At 42.0% G+C, this 26,788-nt stretch overlaps 1 protein-coding gene across 3 annotated transcripts in view; it reads right to left on the reverse strand.

Annotated features, from left to right (window-relative positions):
* The window catches only part of csnk2a2b (casein kinase 2, alpha prime polypeptide b), a 60,426-nt gene that overhangs the window by 21,985 nt on the left and 11,653 nt on the right, over window positions 1-26,788 (reverse strand). For all 3 annotated transcript variants that reach the window (XR_009516226.1, XM_059992568.1, XM_059992567.1), the window contains exon 2: window positions 16,412-16,523. Coding sequence is in view for 2 of the 3 variants with exons in the window: in XM_059992568.1 (XP_059848551.1) it covers window positions 16,412-16,523 (112 nt within the window). In the remaining variant the exon portion in view is untranslated. The remainder of the gene's footprint in view (window positions 1-16,411; window positions 16,524-26,788) is intronic.

Below are 26,788 nucleotides of genomic sequence, written 5' to 3' on the forward strand. Positions count from 1 at the left end.
TCATTCCACACTCACACCACTGTGTGAAGAATGTTCCCTTTGAACTTTTTCCCCTTCACCCTTAACCCATGTCCTCTGCTTTTTTCCCTTCTTCTAGCCTCAGTGGAAAAGGCTTGCTTACATTCACTATCTATACACATCATAATTTTATATACCTCTATCAAGTCTCCCCTCATTCTTCTACACTCCAGGGAATAAAGTCCTAACCTATTCAACCTTTCTCTGTAACTCAGCTTCTCAAGTCCTGGCAACATCCTTGTAAACCTTCTCTGCACTCTTTCAACCTTATTAATACCCTTCCTGTAATTAGATGACCAAAACTGTACACAAAACTCCAAATTCGGCCTCACCAATGCCTTATACAACCTCACCATAACACTTCAACTTTTATTCTCAATACTTTGATTTATAAAGGCCAATGTACTAAAAGCTCTCTTGACAACCCTATCTACCTGTGACACCACTTTCAGGGAATTTTGTATCTGTATTCCCAGATCCCTCTGTTCTACTGCACTCCTCAGTGTCCTACCATTTACCTTGTATGTTCTACCTTGGTCTGTCCTTCCAAAGTGCAATACCTTACACTTGTCTGCATTAAACTCCATCTGCCATTTTTCAGCCCATTTTTCCAGCTGGTCCAAATCCCTCTGCAAGCTTTGAAAATCTTCCTCACTGTTCACTACACCTCCAACCTTTGTATCATCAGCAAATTTGCTGATCCAATTTACATTATCATCCAGATCATTTATATAGGTGACAAATAACAATGGACCCAGCACAGATCACTGTGGCACACCACTAGTCACAGGCCTCCACTAAGAGAAGCAACCCTCCACTACCACTTCTCCCATTGAGCCAATGTCTAATCCAATTTACTACCTCACCATGTATCCCTAGAGACTGAATCTTAACTAACCTCCCAAGTTGGACCTTGTTAAAGGAAATTGTCCATGTAGACAACTTCCACTGCCATCCCTCCATCCACTTTCCTGGTAACCTCCTTGAAAAACTCTAATAGATTGGTTAAACATGACCTACCACGCACAAAACCATGTTGACGCTCCCTAATAAGTCCCTGTCAATCCAAATAGTTGTAGGTCCTATCTCTTAGTACTCCTTCCAATAATTTACCCACCACTTACGTCAAACTTACCAGCCTGTAATTTCCCCTTACTTTTAGAGCCTTTTTTAAAAAACATAATCACATGAGCTAACCTCCAATCCTCCAGCACCTCACCCGTGGATACCGACATTTTAAATATATCTGCAGGGCCACTGCAATTTCAACACTAGTCTCCTTTAAGGTCTGAGGGAATACTCTGTCAGGTCCTGGGGATTTATCTACTCTGACTTGCCTCAAAACAGCAAGCACCTCCTCCTCTTTAAGCTGTATAGGTTCCATGACCTCACTACTTGTTTGCCTTATTTCCATAGACTCCTTGCCAGTTTCCTTAGTAAATACAGATGCAAAAAAAAACCATTTAAATCTCCCCTATTTCTTTTGGTTCCATACATAGCTGACCATTGATCTTCAAGAGGACCAATTTTATCCCTTACTATCCTTTTGCTCTTAATATGCCTGTAGAAGCTCTTTACCTTGACTGCCAAAGCAACCTCATGTCTTCTTTTAGCCCTTCTGATTTCTTTCTTAAATAATTTGCACTTTTTATACTCAAGCACTTCATTTGCTCCTTGTTGCCTGTACCTGTCATACATCTCTCTCTCTGCTTCATCAGATTTCCAAACTCCCTCGAACACCAAGGTTCCTTATTCTTATTCACCTTGCCTTTAATCCTGACAGGAACATACAAACTCTGCACTCTCAAAATTTTTCCTTCGAAGGTCTCTCACTTATCAATCACATCCTTGCCAGAGAACAACCTGTCCCAATCCACACTTTAGATCCTTTCTCATTTCTTCAAATTTGGCCTTTTTCCAGTTTAGTACCTTAATCCGAGGATTAATCTTTATCCATGACCAAGTTGAAACTAATGGCATTATGATTACTAGACCCAAAGTGACCCAAACTACCCACACTTCCGTCACTTGTCGTAACTCGTTTCCTAATAGAACTAATATTGCACCCTCTCTAGTCGGTACCTCACACAAAGGTATGAACTGTTGCTGCAGATTGGGAATCTACATTACAAGAATTGACAGTAAACAAGGTTAACAATTCTAGAATTAGTTTACAAGTTGTAGTAGTAGGCCTCTGTTAGTCTCAATAGACCATGGATTTGCACCTTGGAAAGTTTCCAGGGTGCAAGCCTGGGCAGGTGTTTTTTTTTTAAAATGGAAGACCGACAATTGCCCAAGCTGCAAGGCTCCCCTCTCCATGCCACCAATGTTGTCCAAGGGAAGGGCATTAGGACCCATACAGCTTGGCACTGGTGTCGTCACAGAGCTATGTGTGGTTAAGTGCCTTGCTCAAGGACATACATGCAGCCTTAGACAAGGTTCAAACTAGCGACCTTCAGATAACTAGATGAACGCCTTAAGCACTTGGCCATGCGTCAACAAACTGTACTTATTCCTAAAAATGGAATGAGAATTAATATTGGTTTAATATCACTGATAGGTGTCATGAAATCTGTTTTGTGGCAGCAATACACTGCAATACCTAAAAAAATCTATAAATTACAATAATATATATAAATTAAATAAGAAGTGCAAAAATAAAAAGAGCAAAAGAATTGAGTTAAGTGTTCATGAGTTGATTCATTGACTGCTCAGAAATCTGATGAAGAAGCTATTCTTAAAATGTTGACCATCTGTCTTTTAGGCTCCTATACCTAAATTTTCTGTACAAAAGTCCAAAGAGGAGAAAAAAATAGAGGTGACTATGAAGTTAAAGACTGTACAAGATTAAAAAGGAAAAATGTTTATAATATTATTAAAAAGAGCAGCAAGCTCAAAGACTAGAAGATTTTGGAATTCAGTGGACCAAGAAATTAATAAGGGGAAAAACACAAAACATAATGGGCAGAAATTAACTAGAAACTAGCTTCTACAGAAAGACTGGAGGGATATTTGCAATTTTCCAGTCCTCTGGAACTATTCCTGCCTCTAGTGATGCTTGAAAGATCGCTACGAAAGTCTCTGCAACCTCTTCAGCTACCTCTTACAGAGTCCTGGGGTGCAATCCATCGTAGACCTTTCAGCTTCCTAAGCAGCTTCTCCTTAATAAAAGTGACTACACCTGCTCCTGACTTTCTAATTTCTGGCCCATTGCTGGTATCTTCCACAGTAAAGTTTGAACAAGTAAGTTGAACACAGTAAAGGTTGAACAAGTTAGGTCTCTATTCATTGGAGCATAGAAGGTTGAGGGGGGATTTGATCGAGGTATATAAAATTTTGAGAGGGATAGATAGAGTTGACGTGAATAGGCTGTTTCCATTGAGAGTAGGGGAGATTCAAACGAGAGGACATGATTTGAGAGTTAGGGGGCAGAAGTTTAAGGGAAACACGAGGGGGTATTTCTTTACTCAGAGAGTGATAGCTGTGTGGAATGAGCTTCCTGTAGAAGTAGTAGAGGCCAGTTCAGTTGTGTCATTTAAGGTAAAATTGGATAGGTATATGGACAGGAGAGGAGTGGAGGGTTATGGGCTGAGTGCGGGTAGGTGGGACTAGGTGAGATTAAGAGTTCGGTATGGACTAGGAGGGCCGAGATGGCCTGTTTCCGTGCTGTGATTGTTATATGGTTATAAAGTTTGAATGAAAATACTTATTCATTAATTTTGTCCCTATTGTTGCATATCCAGCAATTTTTTCCAGTAGTCAGTGTACTTTCTTTTTATATATCTGTTTTAAAAAAAACTTCTGGTATCCTTTATATTATCTTTTCTCCTCTTACTGTTTCTCCTCTCCTCCCCCAGTTCTGTTGGTTTTTAAAAGATTCCTGCTACATTTTGCAATATCGTATGGCTTCTCTTCTGCTGTTTTTGATATTGCATGGCTGCCATTTGCCTCATCCTCCCTTTACAATGCTACTTCTTTATATAGCAATACAGTGCAGAACAGGCCCTTTCAGCCAAACAAGCCGCAACACCCAGCAATCGTAGCCCAATCACAAGACTTTCTTTTAGAAAAACAAAGCACATACTGTTATGAATTTGGACTGTGGGAGGAAATCAGAGTACCTGGAGGAAACCCACACAGTCATGGGAAGAATGTACAAACTTTTTACAGACAATGCCAGAATAAAACCCTGTGCTGTAATAGTGGGGTAGAGCTTCTTCCCCTCTACCATCTGGTTTCTAAATGGACTTCGAAGCCATGAACATTTACCTCACTTTTTAAAATTATTAGTTTTTTTGCACCATTTTTAATTTAACTATTTGATATACGTATATATTTAATGTAGTTCATCTTTTTCTACATTTATCATGTATTGCATTATACTGTTGCCAGTAAGTTACCAAATTTCACAACATAGATTCTGAAAAACTCCTGCCATTGCTACTCCAGCATCATCTCTGCTCAGGTCCCACTCCAATCAACTTTGGCAAGCTCCTCTCTCATGCCTCTGCAATTCCATTTATTCCATTCTAATACTGATATATCCAATTTCAACTTCTCCCTCTCAATTTGCAGGGTGAATTCTGCCATATATTGATCAGTGCCTCCCAAGTGTTCTTTAATCTTTATTCCTTAATCAAATCACCAAATCCAGAATTGCCTTTTCCAGAGGGGGCTAGATCATGTTGCTGCTCTAAAAAGCCACCTCATAAGCATTATATGATTTTCTTCTCTTGAGATACAGCACCAACCTGATTATTTTTTTTTTTAGCTTATCTGCATATTAAAGCTTACCATGACTACCGTGAGCACTTAGAGGTGTATGGCTTACAGGGATACCAGACAAATGAAGGAAATTGGGATGAATTGGGTCAGCACCTGGACGCATGTAAACCTGTATCCGTACTATATTGTTTTATGACTTTTTGGCTAAGATCAAGTGCAGTATCCTTGGGGACTCACGGTGATTGGAAGGCGGAGAAGATTTTGCGCTGACGCTGGGGTGGATCCTAAAGCTGACTGGCTCCCAATCTAACATCCCTTTCCAGTGATGACAGTGGTGAAGAGGATGGCTGCAGGCACCAGCGCATTGGCCCGAAGTCCAGGGATCAAGAACACTGCCAGACTGACAGTGCGAGACCAGAATGAGGGCACCGGCTTCATGAGGGAGACGTTCATCTGGAAGGTCTTGATGGAGTGTTGTGTATTTACGGCCGAGGACATCTACTGTGTACAGGATTTTGCTGCCTTCTTTGATGTCACCTTCCAGCAACCCTCAGGGTGGCAGAGGCTGCACCAGCAATTTCGAGAGAAGGGGAGAGAGGCACCACTGTTGCTGCTAAAAGCACAGCCCCTCTTTGCCGCTCCCCAGCAGTAACATACTGTCATGGTTCAGATGTTTAATCCACACGTGCCGGTGGTGGACCTCCTTACATTCCTCACTCGGTATGTGGAGAGCGTAGGAACTAGTCTGGACATGAAGGACAGCCTGGGCATCTGGACCAGCAAGTGGCAGATCAAGGTGATGCTGAAGGTGGACTCTCACAGCTGCGTCATCCACCACCCCTCCCACCTCAGTCTTCGCCATCGGAGGGAACCGAGGCTTCATGGCGTACATGGGGGAACCCAGGGTGTGCTGCAACTGCAGCAAGGCGGGGCACATCGCAGCCCAGTGCAGGGTTGTGATGTGCAAGAACCATAAGGCGGAGGGCCACCAAGGAAGGCTGGAGCACTGTGGGCAAACGCAGAGGCCCAAAAGGAGCAGAAGGAGAACGGGAAGGAAAGGGCAGGGGACCGACTGCACAGTCTCCGGTAACCTGTCCACTTCAGAGGAGGAAGGAGCTGGGGGAGGCCAGCAGCCTCAGCAGAGGAAGCAGCGGGCAAAACCAGCAGAGAGGAGGAGAGAAGGAGAGAGAGTGAAGAACATCTGCTGGGCATCCCCCAAGTACAAGTACAGGAGGCGGACAGCAGCAGAGACACCCAGCTCCGGGAATCCACGAGCAGAGTCACATCTGGCGCCCCGCAGCCAGAAGGGGAAGCAGGCGAGACAACAAGCCCCCAGGCTCAAAAGCACAACTGCCACACCCAGTGGAGAATGACCTGCAATTCCTGTGCCCACAGAAGGGGAAAGACTTCATAAAGGCCGTGGACAGGACTGCGAAGATAAGGACAGCGAGCAGCTGAAATAAAGAACTTTAAAGGATGGCGGACATTAAACTGGCATGCTTAAATGTACTTGGACACTGTAGAGGCTGACGTGACCTTCCTTCAGGAGTGCGGACTACTGGAGGTGGTCACGGTGGTAGACCCAGAGTTTGTCAGTGTGGTTGGGGGGGGGGGGGGGCAATGATTGTCACGCTCTCAGCCTGGGGATTCTACTATGGGAGGCAACTTCTCCATCACCCAAGTTAAAGAGGTAGTTGTTGGGTGCCTCCTGGCAGCAGATGTCAAATACCAGGGCACTCCACTCCGGCTGATCAACATTTACACCTCCCCTGTGCGGAGCAAGCGGCTTGAGCAGCTCCCACCGCTGCTGGTGATGTCCCGGTCGGAGACTTCAACTGCACCACTGATATGGCTGGACGATCCGGCAGTGCTGATGGCAGGCTGGGCAGTACCTCCAGAGTCCTGATGGAAATGGTTAAGACAGCCAAGCTGCGCGATTCTTTTGGCACCCCCACAGGTGGAGCACAGCCACAAAGCCACCTGGACACGATCGGACGGCTTAGCCCGCTCCCGGATTAACTTCTTCTTCCTCTCAGAGTCAGTCACGGTCAGATCCACCGACGTCATGCCGGTGTTTTCTGACCACTGCCTTCTGCGAGCCACCTGTCACTTACAGGAGGACTGGAAGGCAGGTAGGGGGAAGTGGAAGCCGAATGTCAAACTGCTGACCCCAGAGAACATCGAGGAACTAGAGAAGGACTACACAGGTTGGACAACCTTGAAAGCCTTCTTTGATTCCCCGGTTCACTGGGGAAGCCACCAAGGAGAACATCAAGAGGTTCTTCATCCACAAGGGTACCCAGAAAGCAAGGCGGGGCAGAGGGAACTGTGTAAACTCCAGACAGAGTTGCAGCAACTCCTCCTTCTGCAGTCGAGGGGGGTGGATGTCAGGGAGGAACTGCGGGAGGTGAAGGGCCGGCAAGCCCAGCACTTTGCTGCCGAATCCTCCAAGATCATCTTCCCATCGAGGGTCCAAACCGTGGAGCAGGACGATACATGCTCTCGCTTCTTCTTCCAAAAGGTGCACAAGGGGAGCTCTGTGATCCACAACCTTAAGGAAGAGGACGGCTCAGTCGCGTCCTCACAGACAGACATACCGAGGATCTGCAAGTCCTTCTATGCTGGTCTGTACAGTGAAAAGGCCACAGACTCTACAGCCTCCAGTCGTCTATCACGCAGGTCTTAAACAACAGCAAGCAGGAGAGTCTGGAGCAGCCAATGACCCTGGACGAGCTGACTGGCTCCATCTGTTCCTTTGAGTCAAGAAAGACTCCAGGAAGCGACGGCTTACCAATTGAGTTGTATTCGACTCTGTGGAACTGGATGGGCCCTGACCTGCTAGAAGAGTACAATGCTATGCTTCTGGCTGGCAGCATGTCAGAATCCATGAAGAAGGGCATCATCACAAGCAGAAGGGGGAGAGGAAGGACATTAGAAATTGGAGGCCCATCTCACTCCTGAATGTGAACTACAAGATCCTGTCCAAGGCTATCGCCAACAGGGTCAAGTCTGACTGTGCTGTACCGGGCAGGAAGATCTCAGACAGCCTCGCGCTGCTGAGGGACACCATCGCCTACGTGCAGGACAGGGAGGTGGACGCCTGCCTGGTCAGCTTGGACCAGGAGAAAGCCTTCGACAGGATATCGCACACGTACATGGCGGATGTACTCTCCAAAATGGGATTTGGGGAGGGAATGCGGAATTAGATCAAGCTGCTCTACACAGACGTCTGTAGTGCAGTCCAGGTTAACGGGTGGGAAACAGACAGCTTCCCCATCAGGTCTGGAGTCAGGCAGGGCTGCCTTCTCTCCCGTCTTGTTTGTGTGCTGCATAGAACCCTTTGCTGAAGCCATCAAGAGGGATGAGGGCATCAGAGGTGTGAAGCTGCCAGACAGTGGAGGATCCCAAGTCAAAACCTCCCTGTACATGGACGACGTCATCGTCTTTGCTCTGATCCGAGGTTGGTTCGCAGGCTGATCAACATCTGCAAACAATTTGAGCTGGCATCGGGGGCCAGGGTCAACCACATGAACAGCAAAGCCATGCTCTTTCGGCAACTGACCTAACCGATCCAGTGCCCCCTTCATCATCAGGTCTGATCACGTGAAGGTGTTGGGGATCTGGTTTGGAGGGGCTGAGGTGTGCTATAAGAACTGGCGGGAGCAGACTGCCAAGGTGAAATAGAAACTGGGACTGTGGGGAGGGCGCTCCCTTTCGATAACGGGCAAGAACCTGGTCATCAGTTGTAAGGTGCTCTCAGGGCTGCTGTACTTGGCGCAAGTGTGGCCCATTCCCCACTTCTGCAGCTTGGAAATCACCCGTGCCGTTTTCAGATTCATCTGGGGATCCAAGATGGAGCGGGTCAGATGGGCCATCATGCACAAGTCCCTGGACAATGGGAACAAAAACGCTCCCAATGTTGCCCTCACCCTGATGGCCAGCTTCGTATGTGGCTGCATCAGGTTGGATGTGGATCCCAGTTACGTGAGCACCAAGTACCACTCTATGCCCAGGTCCTACCTGTTGCCCTGGCTACAAAGGATGGTCTAGCCCCATTCCTGCACAACACCCCAGTCAGCTGGTCATTGCCGCCATACCTGTCCTTCGTAGAGAAGTTCTTCCAGGTCAACCCCTTTGACAGGGCCATCAGGCAGTGGTCAGCACGAAATGTCTTGTAGGTACTGCAGGAGAAGGATGTGATGGACACGGTGGGGTGGTTCCCTGAGCAGACCGTCCAGTTCATCTGGCAAAATGCCTCATTGCCAGACCTCACCAACAGGCAGCAAGACCTCACCTGGCTGGCGGTGAGAGGGGTCCTCCCAGTCAGATCCCTCCTGTACGTCTGGAATGTCATCTCCACACCGCACTGCCCACGGGAGGACTATAGTGAGGAGGAGTCAGTGACCCACCTCTTTGCACACTGAGTTCACGGAGATGGTGTGTAGGTTGGAAGGGACAGTGTCAAGGTTCATTCCCAGCAGCCGCATAACAGAGGACTCTTTGATCTATGGGCTGTTCCTGGGAACGCAGAGAGAGACCAACATCCAGTGCTGCTGGCAGATCATCAACTCGGTGAAAGATGCTCTTTGGTCGGCCCGAAACTTGATGGTCTACTAGCACACAGAGAGGTCTGTGGGAGAATGCTGCCAACTGGCACATTCTTGGCTGCAGGAATACGTGCTGAGGGACGCACTGAAACTTGGTGCGGCCAGCGCAAGGGTCCAGTGGGGAAGGACCACAGTTTAAAGTTCTTCTCCCATGGGAGTTGAAGAGTAGGGTGGCAGGGTGTATACCCCTCAAGAATGGTATTTAAGTATGAAACAGAGTGCCACATAGGTGGCTAAAAGTGTGGGAATGTAAATACTGTAATGAAAACATTGGCAAGGGTGCCTTGCACCACAGAAAACTCAAAATAAAAACTTGCCCATTTAGGGCAGATGACAAGAAATCTCTTCACACCAATGGTAATTTCCATCATTGGCCTTAGACTACTAGAGCTGCAGACACTGTAGTCAGATAGACAGCATGCCCTTGATTATGTGGATTACCGCTGTGGTCCATCTCTGTAGACCAGGTTTGCAGCTCTTTAAGATGGCCTGCTAATCCCAAGGTCATGAAATTACAATATCACAATAATTCAAGAGGTTAATTTTGGTTTATGTAACATTGCTGAGATTAGATGGGTGCATATAATGAATTTCATGGCTTCCTGGTAAAAGGGCACTAACAGCTCTATGTACACTTTCTAAAAAGATGCTATGGTGACGGTGTTAATAAACATCAGCTGAAAGCAAAAAGCCAGTTCCCAATATGTACAAAGTGCAGGGTAATTATGAGGAAGCTGAAAACTATATTAACTAGGCTAGTCTTCATAAGGGTGCCAAATCTGACACATACAAGCAAACTAGCTACTCCCAGCTGCAATGATCTTGAATCCAAATGTCAATCATTTTACATTTGACAGATGAACCGATTTCCATAGCACTTAATGTCAGCAGTTAACTGCAGTCAAAATTGTTCAATAACAGTGAAATATGTAGAGTAACACACATAAAATGCTGGAGGAACTCAGCAGGTCAGGCAACATCTGTGGACAGGAACAGACAGTCACCATTTACATCAGGACTTATTTTTGTATAGTATGTATATATGTATGTAAATATGTAGATCTATTTATTTGTACAAAAAGGAGATTAGCACTAAATAGTCATGTTCGTCCCAGAATGCAGCAACACTTGCGGGCTGCCGCCAGCATATCCTTAGCTGTGTTGGCTGTTAACACAAACGATGCATTTCATGTTTCTGTAATGGCTTCTCTGTAATGTTCACTGCAGATGTAACGGATTCTCGGTAGCAGCAATGATTGGGTTATGGCTAGGAGATAATGGGGTTTGGTATGCAGGGGTTAGCCAATGAGGAAATTTTGTTCTTTCTTGTGTGTCTGGGAGCTGGGTTTTTGCAGTCTTTTGTCGAGGAGAGATGAAGAGGGAAGATGCATGGAGACTGCTGGTAGACCACTGGATGGAGTGGACTGAGATCTGAGGGTCTGAAGGTCAGCAATGTTCGGGGATCAATAGTAGAAGAATGACTACTGAGTGAGCTCGAACTGGGACTTTGACTTGGTTTGTTTTGTTTTGCTTATTTTCATTACCAACCTTATATTCAGATTAAGATTCATAAAGCCTATCATTTAATTGCATATGGTATACTGTCTGATATTTTGTGTGGGGGTTTGTAACTGGGGTACATTACACCGCATCCATACATGGCAGGGCCGAAGGCTGATTTGCTTAGACGAATGTGAGCTGGGCGAGCCTGAGGGTTACATTTCAATGTAATAATGTAATGAAATGTCTGATAAATAAATATAAATCTGAATCTACTCATCACATTAATCTTGAACTCATATCTAAAACTCAGTATGTTGAAGACTTTTGGATAAGTTTGAGTCAAAGAAAGTGGTGGGGACTTCTTTGTTATTTCACAAACCAGCAACTGATGGCAACAGGTTTCTGCCCAATGCATACAGCTGCATGACAGAATCAGTTACATGGATATGTAGAATAGGACTCATAGGGCAGATAGAATGGGACGAGAAATAAATACCAACTAAAGGAAATACTATTGGTTCAAATATTGTTTAAATGAAACACAGATGGCATCTGGTCGATATAGATTTACCATCATTAGAACTATTGCACTGAACCCACAATCTTGCCTCATTTTGCTGACGGCAAGCTTTCCTGGAATTGTTTCAATTAAAAAGACAAGCTTGAAAAAACACTAAAGATAAAATGGTGTGAAATACCTCATTCTCCCAACTCATATTCTGGGATATTACAATCAGATTTAGTTAGAAGAAAAAGAAATCACATGAACTCCATTCTCATCATGTTCCTTTGCTCACATTTGCTGAGCTAGTTCAATTACAGATCCATGAGTTGCTTCAATTAAATCAGGCATTCTAAGATAACACACAACTCCCGCAAAAAAAACAGAAAATGCTGAGTAAATAAAAATTTGAAAAAATACAATGCCAATGTAATATTGTTTGAAATGATACAAACTGGTAACCTGAAATAAACAGCACCATCTTTTCTTTATGACCTTTCATTTTACTGTGAACCTAATCATTGGGATCACTAAATAGTTTAGTGCTTTGCCAATTTAATGGCCTTCCCACTGAGATCTCAATTAACCTGCTACATTACATGCTGTGTTACTCAATGCCACTCCACATTTGTTCTGCATCCCCGAATCATTTGAAAAGCATTCTTCTGATGGTGTCAACTGTTCACTGTGGGATGACTCTATGGGCAACTGGTGCTCTCCATCACAGAACACCTCTCAATCATGTGAACCTTCACAGTGAATGTCAACAGGCTAAACGCTCAGAAACAAAGAAAGGATCAAACCTGAGCTCAATTCAGCACTTGTTCACGGTGCACACAATGCAATCTAAACAATCCCATCCTTTTGCTTCTAACTTGGGCCTACAAGACCAGATGACGTGTTTCTTACTGCATTGAGCTAAAATCAATTACATGATGATTAAAGTCCCCATTTCCTCTCCCCCCTCGTCCTTGAACTTAAAGCAGTAACTACTCAATCAATGGTTTTACTACTCAAGAAAATAAACACAACTATACCTGTGCCCCAAGCAGAATTTGCTAGAGTTGTTCAAGAGGGTTTAAACTAATCTCGCAGGAGGATGGGAACTGGAATGATAGTGCCAAGGATGGGGTATTTGGTTTACAAACAGAAGCAATGTGTAGTGAGACTCCTAGCAAGGAGAGGCTGATGATAGGGAAAAATTGTGGTCAACTGGATGAGTTAAAAGGTAGACAAAAATCGAAAAGGGCGAATACAGGACTGAATAAGTTATATTTGAATGTGTGCAGTATACAGAATAAGGTAGATGAACTTGTAGCACAGTTACAGATTGGCATGTATAACGTCCTGGGCATCACTATATCATAGCTGAAAGAAGATTATAGCTGGGAGCTTAATGTCCAGGGATACACATTGTATTAAAAGGACAGGCAGGTAGACAAAGGGGGTGGATTGGCTCGACGGGTAAAAAGACCCTGATGGGAGTTATATACAGATCCCTAAACAGTGGTAAAGATGTGGTCTACAAATTATAACAAGAGATAGAAAATGCATGCCAAAAGGGCAATGTTACAGTAGCAATAGGGGATTTATAAGATGCCTATAGATTGCAAATTACATCAGGTTGGTACTGATGGAGAATTTGTAGAATAACTACAAGATGGCTTTTTAGAGCAACTTGTGGTTGAGCCCACTAAGGGATCAGCTATTCTGAATTGGAAGTTGTGCAATGAACTGGAATTAATTAGAGAGCTTAAGGTAAAGGAACCCTTTGGAGACAGTGATCATAACATGATAGAATGCACCCTGCAATTGAGAGGGAGAGCTAGAGTTGGGTGTATCAGTATTACAGTGGAGTAAGGGAATTACAAAGGCACAAGAGAAGAGCCGGCACAAATTGATTATAAAAGAACACCATCAGGGATGACAGCAGAGCAGCAATGGCTGGAATTTCTGGGAGCAAGTCAGAAATCTCGAGATACATGCATCTCAAAGAGAAAGTAGTATTCTAAAGGCAGGATGACATAACCATGGCTGACAAGATAAGTCAAAGCCAACATAAAAGCCAGAGAGCAAAAAAAAAAGTGGGAAGTTAGAGGTCTTGGAAGCTTTTAAAAACCAACAAAAAGCAACTAAAAAAGTCAAAGAAAAAGATGGAATAATGAGTTATGCTAGCCAATTATATTTATAAGGATACCAAAAGTTTCTTTCAGATAAAGTGTAAATAAAGGCAAGAGTAGAAGTTGATCCACTGGAATATACTGAAGAGGTCGTAAGGGGGAAGGGAAGGAAATGGTAGGATGAACTGAATAAAGTATATTGTATCAGTCTTCACTGAAGACACCAGCAGTATGCTAGAAGTTTGAGAGTATCAGGGGGCAGAAGTTTGAAACTGCTATTACTAGGGAAAAGGTTCTTGGAAAAAAAAGCTCTGAAGGTAGATAAGTCACCTGACCAGATGACTGAAAGAGGCGGCTGAAGTGTTTGTGGGGGCATTAGTAATGATCTTTCAAGAATTAACTGATTCTGATAAAGTTAAAGGCCAATTTGTCTGACATCAGTGGTTGAGAAGATGTTAAAAATGATTGTTAAGGATGTGGTTTTGGGGTATTTTGAGGCACAGGATAAGATAGGCCAGATAGCATGGTTTCCTTAAGGGAAAATCTTGCCTAACAAATCTGTTGGATTTCTTTGAAGAAATAGCAAGGATGGACAAAGGAGAATCGGCTGATGATTTGTACTTGGATTTTCAGAAGGTCTTTGACAAGGTGCCACATGAGTTTGCTTAACAAGTTAAGAGCCCATGGTATTACAGGAAAGATAATAGCATATATAAAGCATTGGTTGATTGGCAGAAGGCGGGAGTGGGAATAAAGGGAGTTTTTTCTGGTTGACTGCCAGTTCCAAGGGGTCTATGCTAGGACCACTTCTTTTTATGTTATGTGTCAATGATTTGAATGATGGAATTGCTGGCTTTGTGGCCAAGTTTGTGAACAAATAGAAGAGGAGGGGCAGGCAGTTTTGAGGAAGGACAGATAGATTAGGAGAATGGGCAAAGAAGTCATTGATGGAATACAGTATATGGTCCTAGCCTTTGGTAGAAGAAATAAATGCATAAACCATTTTCTAAATGGATAGAAAATACAAACATCTGAGGTGCAAAGGGATTTGGGCGTCCCAGTGCAGGATCCCAAAAGGTTAATTTGCAGGTTAAGTTGGTTGTGAGGAATGCAAATGTGATGTTAGCATTAATTCAGAGAGGACTAAAATATACAAGTAAGGATGTAATGTTGAGGCTTTATAAAGCATTGATTAGACCTCACTTGGGAGTACTGTGAATATTTTTGGACCCTTTAATCCAAGGAAAGATCTGCTGACACTGGAGAGAAATTAAAGCAGGTTCACAAAAATGATTCCAGGATTGAAAGGCTTTGAGTGTTTAATGGCTCTGGATTTCTACTCACTGGAATTCAGAAGAGTGATAGGTGATCTCATTGAAGCCTATTGAATGTTGATGTGGAGAGGATGTTTCCTATTGTGGGGGCTTCAGACAAGGCCTCAGAATAGTGGGGTCTCCCTTTAGAATGGAGACGAGGAGGAATTTCTTTAGTTAGAGAGTAGTGAATCTGTGGAATTGTTACAGGTGGTTGTGGAGGCGAAGTCATGGGACATATTTAAGGCAGAGGTGGACAGATTCTTGACTAGTCAGGGCATGAAGGAATATAGAAAGGAGACAAGAGAATGGGGCTGAGAGAGTAAATGGCAGAGCAGACTTGATGGCCAAATGGCCTAATTCTGCTTCTATATCGTATGTGTTTGCGTGTGTGTGCACCCTTAACTCCTGGTGGAGTCATCGGGGCACTGTCATGACAAGCTTTTTGCACCGATTTTTTTGGTGATTGCTCATCATACAGTGTGTCTTGCGCATCTGAAACCTGGTGGAGTCCATCCTTCTCCAGGTTCTTTTTTAATACGAGGTTGAGTTGCTAGCTCAACACTCATCCCAAGCACGGATGGAGAAAAGTGCAAGGAAGCTGGCTGGATTCAAACTCAGGACCCCTCACCCTGAAGTCCAGCACTGATGCCACTATGCCAACAGCCGGCTATAGTTTTATAATCCCATTTAAAGTTGCAGTTATATACTTCTACAAAAACTTTTGAGATCTGGTTCCAATTCAAATACAAGTTGCCTGACAACTTAGATTAAAACTTCCCAAATTTCTATGTCTGCTGACAAATGACTATGAGGACAAAGGGCTAAACAATCTAACCAAGTGAGAAATACAACAGAAAAAGGAATAACCTGGGAAATGAGAGTTTATTCAATTTGGATGAAGAACAGAAAATCTACGATGGTAACCACAGGAAACCTGATAAGCTAATCCCTAAAACATAGGTAATATTCAGATACACAAGCAATTAGAAAGACAACAATCTCTCCAAGAACAAGTTGTCACAGCTAGATATCCAAGATTCTGGGGGTGGGTGCAAAAGCTCATTTCCTCAGACTGTAAATTGCAGACTGTCACAGGAAAAGGGTTGGCCTTTAGGTCTGAGATAGAGCAATTCAGTTTTTGAGGAATACAAATCTTAGAAATTTGTTCCCTCGCTGCATAGTATCTACTTAAAACTAAAATGGAGAAACATTGGACTCGAGGAGAATCAAGGGATAAAGATACCAGAAAATTGGCAGAAATGGTAGCAAATCAGAATTGAATGAACAGTAGAAAGCACTCAGTGGTTTGTAAACTAATTTCCACTGCAATTGCACGGTCGATTTTAATCAATTTGATTGAGAGCACAGTGCACACCACCATGAACCAAACTGCTGCTCCTCAGGCTTATTCCAAGACAAAATAACGCATACAAGGGATGTTTATCCTATCTGTCCTCATTAGATTGGGGTCCAAATCTGAATTAAAAAAAAGAATCCAGCCTCCAAACCCAAGGATTTAAAAAGCAACAATCAAGGAAACAATACATTCCAGATTGCTCTACTGCCTACAATACTGAAACACAGGGTGAGCAAAGATAAATATAAAATGCAGAGGCTTACCTTCAGTATTTTGACAACCGTTTTCTCATTGTTTGTTATGTTAATAGCCTCAAATACTTCACTGTATTTCCCGCGACCAAGTTTTCGCACCAACTGGTAATCATCCTGGTTACTGTAGCAAAACAAAAATCACTTTTTAAAAATTGTTTGAATGTCTGCAACATGTGACTCATTTGTCAATCTCTATTTATGGTTGACTAGTCAAAGACAAAGGACAGTATCGGGTAATTAAAGTTTTGGTCTATTATTCAATTCTTCCCTGCTCTCCCATTTCCACCCACCAGCACCTCACTCTGCTCACCCACCTTTACTCTGAACATGCAACATTTCATCATTAATACTGCCCCCATTTCAAAGAAATGAAGTCTTACCCTACCATCCTAGCTTCAACACATAGGACACTCACCCCAGTTCTCTTTTTGCATGAGATTAACGCACAAGTCACCATAAAGGAAATGTAAAGCTAACATCACAACCCAAATAGGGTATTAGAAAGTTATCTATGTGATATCCACTTTACAACAGATAATTCTACACAAATGAGCAATCAATTCCAACTAGGACATATCTACCTATATTCTTTCTTTCCACAGCCATCCCCACAACATTCTCCCTTCACTGATCCAGTGTTGGATCTTCTGTTATGGAATGAGATAGGTCAGGAGTCGAAGGTACGTGTTGGGCAGCATTTCCGGTCCAGTGATCATAATGCCATTATAATTATGGAGAAGGATAGGACTGGACCCAGGGTTAAGATTTTTGATTGGAGAAAGGCTAACTTTGAGGAGATGCAAACGGATTTAGAAGGAGTGGATTGGGACAATTTGTTTTATGGGAAGGATGTAAGAGAAATGGAGGTCATTTAAAGCTGAAATTTTGAGGGTACAGAATCTTTATGTTCCTGTTAGGTTGAAAGGAAAGGTTAAAAGTTTGAGAGCCATGGTTTGCAGGGGTTATTGGAAACTTGGTTTGGAAAAAGAGAGAGGTCTACAATAGGCAGCATGGAGTAAATGAAGTGCTCGAGGATCTTAAGAAAGTAATTAGAAAAGCTGAAAGAAGATATGACGTTGCTTTGGCAAGTAAGGTGAAAATAAATCCAAATGGTTTCTGCAGTTATATTAATAGCAAAAGGATAGTGAGGGATAAAATTGGTCCCTTAGAGAATCAGAGTGAACAGCTATATGTGGAGCCAGAAGAGATGGGGGAGATTTTGAACAATTTCTTTTCTTCGGTATTCACTATGGAGAAGGATATTGAATTGTGTAAGTTAAGGGAAACAAGTAGGGTAGTTATGGAAACTATGATGATTAAAAAAGAGGAAATACTGGTGCTTTTAAGGAATATAAAAGTAGATAAGTCTCTGGGTCCTGACAGGATATTCCCTAGAACCTTGGGGGAAGTTAGTGTAGAAATAGCAGGGGCTCTGGCAGAAATATGTCAAGTGTCATTAGAAAAGGGGATGGTGCCAGAGGATTGGCGTATTGCTCAAGTGGCTCCATTGTTTAAAAAGGGTTCTAAGAGTAAACCTAGCAATTTATAGGCCTGTAAGTTTGATGTCAATGGTGGGTAAATTAATGGAAGGTATTCTTAGAGATGGTATACATAATTATCTGGATAGACAGGGTCTCATTAGGAACAGTCAACATGGATTTGTGTGTGAAAGGTCATGTTTGACAAATCTTATTGAATTTTTGAAGAGGTTACTAGGAAAATTGACAAGGGTAAAGCAGTGGATGTTGTCTATCTGGATTTCAGTAAGGCCTTTGACAAGGTTCCACACAGGTCAGTTAGGGAGGTTTAATCGTTGGGTATTAAAATTGAAGTAGTAAAATGGATTCCACAGTGGCTGGATGGGAGATGCCAGATAGTAGTGGTGTATAACTGTTTGTCAGATTGGAGGCCGGTGACTAGTGGTGTGCCTCAGGGATCTGTACTGGGTCCAATGTTCTTTGTCATATACATTGATGATCTAGATGACAGGGTGGTAAATTGGATTAGTAAGTATGCAGATGATACTGAGATAGGTGGCGCTGTGGATAATGAAGTAGGTTTTCAAAGCTTGCAGAGAGATTTAGGCCAGTTAGAAGAGTGGGCTGAAAGATGGCAGATGGAGTTTAATGCTGATAAGTGTGAGGTGCTACATTTTGGTAGGACTAATCAAAATAAGACAGACATGGTAAATGGTAGGGCATTGAAGAATGCAGTAGAACAGAGTGATCTAGGAATAATGGTGCATAGTTCCCTGAAGGTAGAATCTCATATGGATAGGGTGGTGAAGGAAGCTTTTGGTATGTTGGCCTTTATAAATCAGAGCATTGAGTATAGGAGTTGGGATGTAATGTTAAAATTGTACAAGGCATTGGTGAGACCAAATTTGGAGTATTGTGTACAGTTCTGGTCACTGAATTATAGGAAAGATGTCAACAAAATAGAGAGAGTTCAGAGGAGATTCACTAGAATGTTACCTGGGTTTCAGCACCCAAGTTACAGAGAAAGGTTGAATAAGTTAGGTCTTTATTCCTTGGAGCGTAGAAGGTTGAGAGGGGATTTAAAATTTAAAATTAGAGGTATTTAAAATTATGAGAGGGATAGATATAGTTGACGTGGATAGGCTTTTTCCCCCATTGAGAGTAGGGGAGATTCAAACAAGAGGACATGAGTTGAGAGTTAGGGGGCAAAAGTTTAGGGGCAACACTGGGGGAACTTCTTTACTTAGAGAGTGGTAGCTGTGTGGAACGAGCTTCCAGTACAAGTGGTAGAGGCAGGTTCGATATTGTCATAAAAAAAATTGGGTAAGTATATGGACAGGAAAGGAATGGAGGGTTATGGGCCGAGTGCAGGCCGGTGGGACTGGGTGAGAGTAAGTGTTAGGCATGGACTCAAAGGGCCGAGAAGACCCGTTTCCATGCTGTAATTGTTACATGTTATAAGTTTGAATGTTGACATTGTCTAACTCAAATAATAGCAGAATTACATTACCCCACAAAATTGTGTTAAGAGATTTCCCCTGCTTTATTTTAATAGAGTTTAAATGGATCTGTGGTCCTGACATACTGAAATTGTTTGTTGTTTCTTTACTGGCTCCAGGCTGTGACCATCAAACGTGCTGAATTCTAAAATAATTCAACTAAAATGTGCAATATTTCTGCAATGTCAATGGGTGACAGCTCCAGTGAGAGTGCACCCACGAATTGCACCGGACCTTTACTGTTAACAACTCAGTTCCACTAAAATATTATTCCGTGTAAGCTAGTTAAAATTCTTGCAGTTTTTGTTCAGAATTCAGAAAGGGTGGTGGGTTTCTTCTCTAACCATCAAACAAACATGACTCCTGCCTCATACATTATCGGGCTTTGAAGACATGGGGAGCACTGGAATGGAGACAGAGTGCAAAAAAAAAATCAGCTTGCATGCTTCCCTTACAAGTGAGCACCAGATTGTGAACCTGGGTCAATAATTCGCATGTGGGAAGGAGAAAAAAAATCCAGGAATTACTCCAACTGGGTCATGTACATTTCTCAGCATACATCCTACACACATCTCTCTCAGAGAGAAACAAGCAGAGCAAAAAGAAAGTCTGTTCTAGGGTGAAGTAATCAAAAGCTTAAAATGAGCAAGAAAAAGATTAGCTACGTTTTAACACTTTGTAATGCAACACACAGGCCTAACAAATCCCAGTTTGTATGATTCTGCTGTTCAAACTTTGTATTAGCCCTTTTTAAGATTTTTCCAAAAATATGTAAAATAACTAACATCTTAGATTTAAGCTCAACTAATTTTGGTGTATATGGTAGAACAGAAAGCAGGACTCCTATCCAAATCCACAAAGCTTACCTTCCAGTAATCTCCATCCCAACACCTTCAATACAGGGCAAAACAGAGTGGAGTACTCAAGGAAGCCTGTGCCTTCACCAGATTATTTTCACTACCTTTCTTCCTATAATATTACTCACACTGTAGTAGACCTAGTCTACAAGAAAAGTTGTTCAGCATGCATCACTTCCACTGCAGAACTAAAGTTACAAGTCCCTGCAAGAACAAGTTTCCTTCTATATAAAACAATGCAAGTCTACTTCAAAAGGAGTCTGCACTGTCTTTCAATGCTCACTCCTGAAAATGTTTATTTGGCTCCTGAAGAAAATTTTGCTTTTAAAATTCTAAGGGACTTTGTTCAGATTCCCAAACATTTGGAGGAAGCTTTTGATCATTTTTGGCTCCAGACAATTGTAACAAAAATGATTTTTCTTGTTTACACAATTCATCCTGAAAAGCTACCTGTACTAAAAGTTTTACTTATGCAGCCTCTTGCAAAATGAAGGCACTTCACCACCATAAGTACATTTATAGTTCCTCAACATTAAGTAGAGCAAACAACTTACAGATGAGAAGGTAACAATATAGTTTGTTTTCAGATATTGGTGAAAGGATACACAATGACTAGAGAAACTCCGAGTACTGCCATCTTTACTTGAAATTTTGCTATGTAATCTTATTCCCATCTGCAAATGAAGGCAAGGCCTTGCTTTTACATCTCAGTTCTGGTATCTTTTCCCTTGAGAGAGGGGACAGTATAGACCTACTTCTCTAAAAATGCAATGGGGGTATAACAATCTCAAAAGAATGGGCAAACCACTTCAGAGCGAGATAAGCAGAAATGTGTTCAGTGTGGTGGACCTTTTAAACTTCTTAAACCAAACTAATGTACATTAATTTCATAACTGAATGACAGATCTCCAGTCCACCCAGATCCCTAGATTCCTACAATGTCTGAAGTTGAGGTCAAAAATTGGCCATAATCTTGTTTAATAGCAATGCAGGCTCAAGTTTCCCCGACCAGGCTAGTTCTATTTATCACTATATTATACCTATCAGAAAAATAACAATTCTGACATCAAATCTCAAAGGTTCAATGGACAGTACTGAATAATATCCCAGGTTGTTTGCAAATTGACCTAGTTATGTATGCACCATTATTATTACCTTTAATTGATATTCATCTACCTTTCAAAGTACCATAACATTGTGCCAGCTCAGTGTTCCCTTCTCAGCATGTTTTGGTACAGTAGATTGAGTCTATTTTACTAGACCTGGCATCTCCATTAGAAACTTTCATTTGATAGGTGCACCTCCACTCCAGGGTAAAATATGACACTCGTTAAACAAATCTGCATTCTATCACTTGACTACAGAGTTACTGGGAAGTAGGAACACACACCCCTGCACCAATTAAGAACTGCTGCCAGGAGCAACAAGTGGAGGAGAAACTGACTTTCATTTACTGCTCTTCCTAGCTGCAGGAAACAAACTAAATTCCCCTTCTAATATGTGATCACAAATAATTCATGCCAAAAACAAAAAGGTTTGACCTGAGGGGGATGAAACAGAGGAATTTAAGAATAGAATTCCACAGTTTGTTGACCAGATGGCATTACAATGATGGGGCACAAGGAGCTGAACTAGGGGCCAAACTGACTTTGCAAAGAGGGAGAGTGAAGAGGGGGAAAATTTATGAATAAAGAAAGACAAGGTCAACCAAAAAATATTAACCAACAAATCTGAACAAAGTCAGCAATCAAAGATGACCAGGACTAGGAATACTATTTCCACAACATTTGCCCAAACTCCATGTAAACATTTTACTGAAGAATTTATAGATCCCCATACCATATTGGCAGATATCAAAACAGACAAAAACCTTTTAGAAGCATGCACCCATCATTGGTTTCTGACCAACCAAAAGCAAACGTCTGAACTTTTGACCCAGGTACTGCACATTAATTTCATCATAAACTGAATGACAGATCTCCAGATATTGTAGGAATCTAGGGATATGAATAATGTTAACTTTTCCCTCTCTAACTACAGGAGTCAGATGCATCGGTATTACAGTAAAAGGAATTAGAGGCATGAGAGAGAAACTGGCCAGAGTTGATGGGGGGCATAGGGAGAACAGTAGCAGGAATGACAGAAAAGCAATGAGCACAATTTGAAAGGCACAGGATAGATACACCATAAATTCTAAAGAGGATGACACAATTGTAGCTGACAAGGGAAATCAAAGACAGCATAAAAGCAAAGAGATGGCACATAATATTCTGAAAAGTGTGGGGGGCAGAAGTGATTAGGAATGCTATTACTAAGGAACTGGTGCTTGGGAAGCTGAAAGTTCTGAAGGTTGATAAGTCACCTAGACCAGATGAACTATTCCTCAGGCTTCTGAAAAAGGTAGCTGAAGAGATTGTGGAGGCATTAGTGTTCCTTCAAGAATCATTAGATCAGTGGTTCCCAACCTTTTCTGTGCCCCACACCCCTAGGAAATGTTTGATTAATGTTCGCACCACCTACAAAAGTAATATCACATTTGAAGATGAAGTCTAATTTCTAATTTTTGAACCACAAATTGAACCACATATAATACTATGGGTGAACAAATTGAACTTAAAAAAATAAGTTTTTAACTCGGTGCATAAATGCAAATATAAATTGAGCAATTAGATTCTAATTTATTCAGAAAAAATTGTAAACAGTAAAATCAATCCCAATTGTGAAAAGAAGTTCAATGACTTCTTTGCTCCTGCTTCTCATTCATGATTTTGTCAAAATGTGGAACTTTTTTGCTGACTGTGATCCGCAGGTCTGCCTGTGGATTCAGGCGATTCCTAGATTTTATCTTGATTGACAAAAGAGAACTGAATCCAGATTCACACAAGTATGTTGTTGCAAATGGAATGAGGACACAGAGCGCTTTTCCACCAAGTCCTGGGAACATATCCAGTGCTGCACACCAAAACTCCTCCAAAGTCTTGCTTTCAAATTGCATTTCAAGAGCTCGATTTGTCTGCAAATCAATAAGATCTTCCTTCAGCTCTTCATCCAACATTTTCTCCAAATTGTAGGAATATGGATTCATGATCCATTCTTCTGAAATCTTCAGGTCTCCAGCAGCAAAATATCCATCAAACGATTCTGAGAGCATTTCCAAATAAGCCTCAATTTCTTCACGCACAGTAGGAGTTATGGATCCAGCATTATTGGCCATCTCTTCTAGTGAAGAAAAAATTTGAGAGACTGCCTCTTTCCATCCTTCAATGCCAAAGACATAACTTTTCTTTGAAGGCATTCAATTTTTCACAAGCCTTCAATATGCTTATCGCTTTTTCTTGAAGAGAAGCACTCAGGTCATTCATACAAGTGAAAACGTCAGCTAAGAAAGACAGCATTTGGGCGAATTCCTGTGATTCCATTGCCCCAACCAGATCACATTCACGCTCCTCCAGAAAAACTTTGATTTCTTCCCGCAGTTCAAAGAAGCAGGTTAAAGAAGCAGATTTTCTTTACTCAGAGAGTGACAGCTGTGCGGAATGAGCTTCCTGTAGAAGTAGTAGAGGCCAGTTCAGTTGTGTCATTTAAGGTAAAATTGGATAGGTATATGGACAGGAAAGGAGTGGAGGGTTATGGGCTGAGTGCGGGTAGGTGGGACTAGGTGAGATTAAGAGTTCGGCACGGACTAGGAGGGCCGAGATGGCCTGTTTCCGTGCTGTGATTGTTATATGGTTATATTAAAACTTGTCTTCGTGACAACCAACGGACTTCTGTGTGGAAAAGCAAAACTGAATGTTCACTTCCCAGATCCTCACAAAATGATTTGAAGATGTGATGATCCAGTTGATGATCTTCACACAAGTATCAAGGACTTTCTTCAAATTTGGAGACTATGTTGTTGATGCCAAAGCATGCCAATGAAGAAAACAATGGGTAACTTGCAAGTCTGGAGTCTCCTTTTTCATTAATGCAGAAAAGCCAGATTTATTTCCAAGCATTGCAGGTGCCTGTCAGTGCACACAAAACCAATGACTTTGATATCTAAATCATGTTTGGCAAAGAAGTCTTTCACCAGCTGCATCACATCCTTTGCAGATCTGTTTGTTTTCAAAACAGGAAATCTCCTTCACAGCACCATCATTGACATACCTCACTAATGTGATGAGTTGACTACAACTGGAGACATCAGTTGACTGATCCAACTGAATAGAGCTTTTAAGAGGACTAGCTCTGACATCTGAGATGACTTGGTCCAAAATATCTTCACTCAAATCACTAATTCTGTTGTGAATGACATCTTTTGATAGGGGCACCTGTTCAAATTTTTTTCTTGCTTCTTTGCCCAGGATAATTGTTGCCATTTGCAGTGCACATGGCTTGATGACATCTTCCGCAACAGTATGAGGATTCTTGGATTTGGCCACTTTATATGCCACTTGTTATGATACAAGTAGTAGTGGATTTTCAACAGAAGCAAACCCTAATTTTGGAAGAGACCCTTGTGAATCAACACGAGCCCTTTTGATTTTCAATGACCCAGCATCATGTCCTTCAACATCAGCTCCGCCATGCTTGTTCTTGAAGTGCTCTTATAACCATATAACAATTACAACACAGAAACAGGCCATCTCAGCCCTTCTCGTCCATGCTGAACATTTACTCTCACCTAGTACCACTGACCTGCACATAACCCTCCATTCCTTTCCTGTCCACATACCTATCCAATTTTACTTTAAATGACAATACCGAACCTGCCTCTACCACTTCTACTGGAAGCTCGTTCCACACAGCTACCACTCTCTGAGTAAAGAAGTTCCTCCTCATGTTACCCCTAAACTTTTGCCCCCTAACTCTCAACTCATGTCCTCTTGTTTGAATCTCCCCTACTCTCAATGGGTGAAAAAGCCTATCCACGTTAACTATATCTATCCCCCTCATAATTTTAAATACCTCTATCAACTCCCCCATCAACCTTCTACGCTCCAAAGAATAAAGACCTAACTTGTTCAACCTTTCTCTGTAACTTAGGTGCTGAAACCCAGGTAACATTCTAGTAAATCTTCTCTGTAGTCTCTCTATTTTGTTGACATCTTTCCTATAATAATTCGGTGACTAGAACTGTACACAATACTCCAAATTCGGTCTCACCAATGCCTTGTACAATTTTAATATTACATCCCAACTCCTATACTCAATGCTCTGATTTATAAAGGCCAGCATACCAAAAGCTTTCTTCACCACCCTATCCACATGAGATTCTACCTTCAGAGAACTATGCACCATTATTTTTAGATCACTCTGTCCTACTGCATTCTTCAATGCACTACCATTTACCATGTATGTCCTATTTGGATTAGTCCTATCAAAATGTAGCACCTCACACTTACCAGCATTAAACTCCATCTGCCATCTTTCAGCCCACTCTTCTAACTGGCCTAAGTCTCTCTGCAAGCTTTGAAAACCTACTTTATTATCCACAACGCCACCTATCTCAGTATCATCTGCATACTTACTAATCCAATTTACCACCCCATCATCCAGATCATTAATGTATATGACAAAGAACATTGGACCCAGTACAGATCCCTGAGGCACATCACTAGTCACCAGCCTCCAATCTGACAAACAGTTATCCACCACTACTATCTGGCATCTCCCATCCAGCCACTGTTGAATCCATTTTACTACTTCAATATTAATACCCAACGATTGAACCTTCCTAACTAACCTTCCGTGCAGAACCTTGTCAAAGGCCTTACTGAAGTCCATATAGACAACATCCACTGCTTTACCCTCATCAACATTCCTCATAACCTCTTCAAAAAATTCAATAATACTTGTCAAACATGACCTTACACGCACAAGTCCATGTTGACAGTTCCTAATCAAACCCTGTCTATCCAGATAATTATATATACATTAAGAATACTTTCCATTAATTGCTAGGTTTACTCTTAGAACCCTTTTTAAACAACGGAACAACATGAGCAATACGCCAATTCTCCGGCACTATCCCTGATTCTAATGACATTTGAAATATTTCTGTCAAAGCCCATGCTATATCTACACTAACTTCCCTCAAGGTCCTAAGGAATATCCTGTCAGGACCTGGAGATTTATCCACTTTTATATTCCTTAAAAGTACCAGTATTTCTTTCACTTTAATTGTCAGTTTCCATACCTTCCCTACTTGTTTCCCTTACCATACACAATGCAATATCCTTCTCCTTAGTGAATACCGAAGAAAAGAAATTGTTCAAAATCTCCATTTCTTTCAGCTCCACACATAGTTGTCCACTCTGATTCTCTAAGGGACCAATTTTATCCCTCATTATCCTTTTGCTATTAATATAACTGTAGAAACACATTGGATTTATTTTCACCTTACTTGCCAAAGCAACTGAAGATATGAACTCCTATCACACAATTCAAAGTCCTCGGTGCTAACCATGATACTGCCTCAACTAACACAAATCAAAATTATCAACGATTCAAGAAAAAAAACCTTTTAAGAGAGAAAAAACCTTTGAAATGCAAAAACTTCTTTAATGCATT

This window comes from Hypanus sabinus, chromosome 17 (genome assembly GCF_030144855.1).
Source record: "Hypanus sabinus isolate sHypSab1 chromosome 17, sHypSab1.hap1, whole genome shotgun sequence".
Classification (NCBI taxonomy): Eukaryota; Metazoa; Chordata; class Chondrichthyes; order Myliobatiformes; family Dasyatidae; genus Hypanus; species Hypanus sabinus.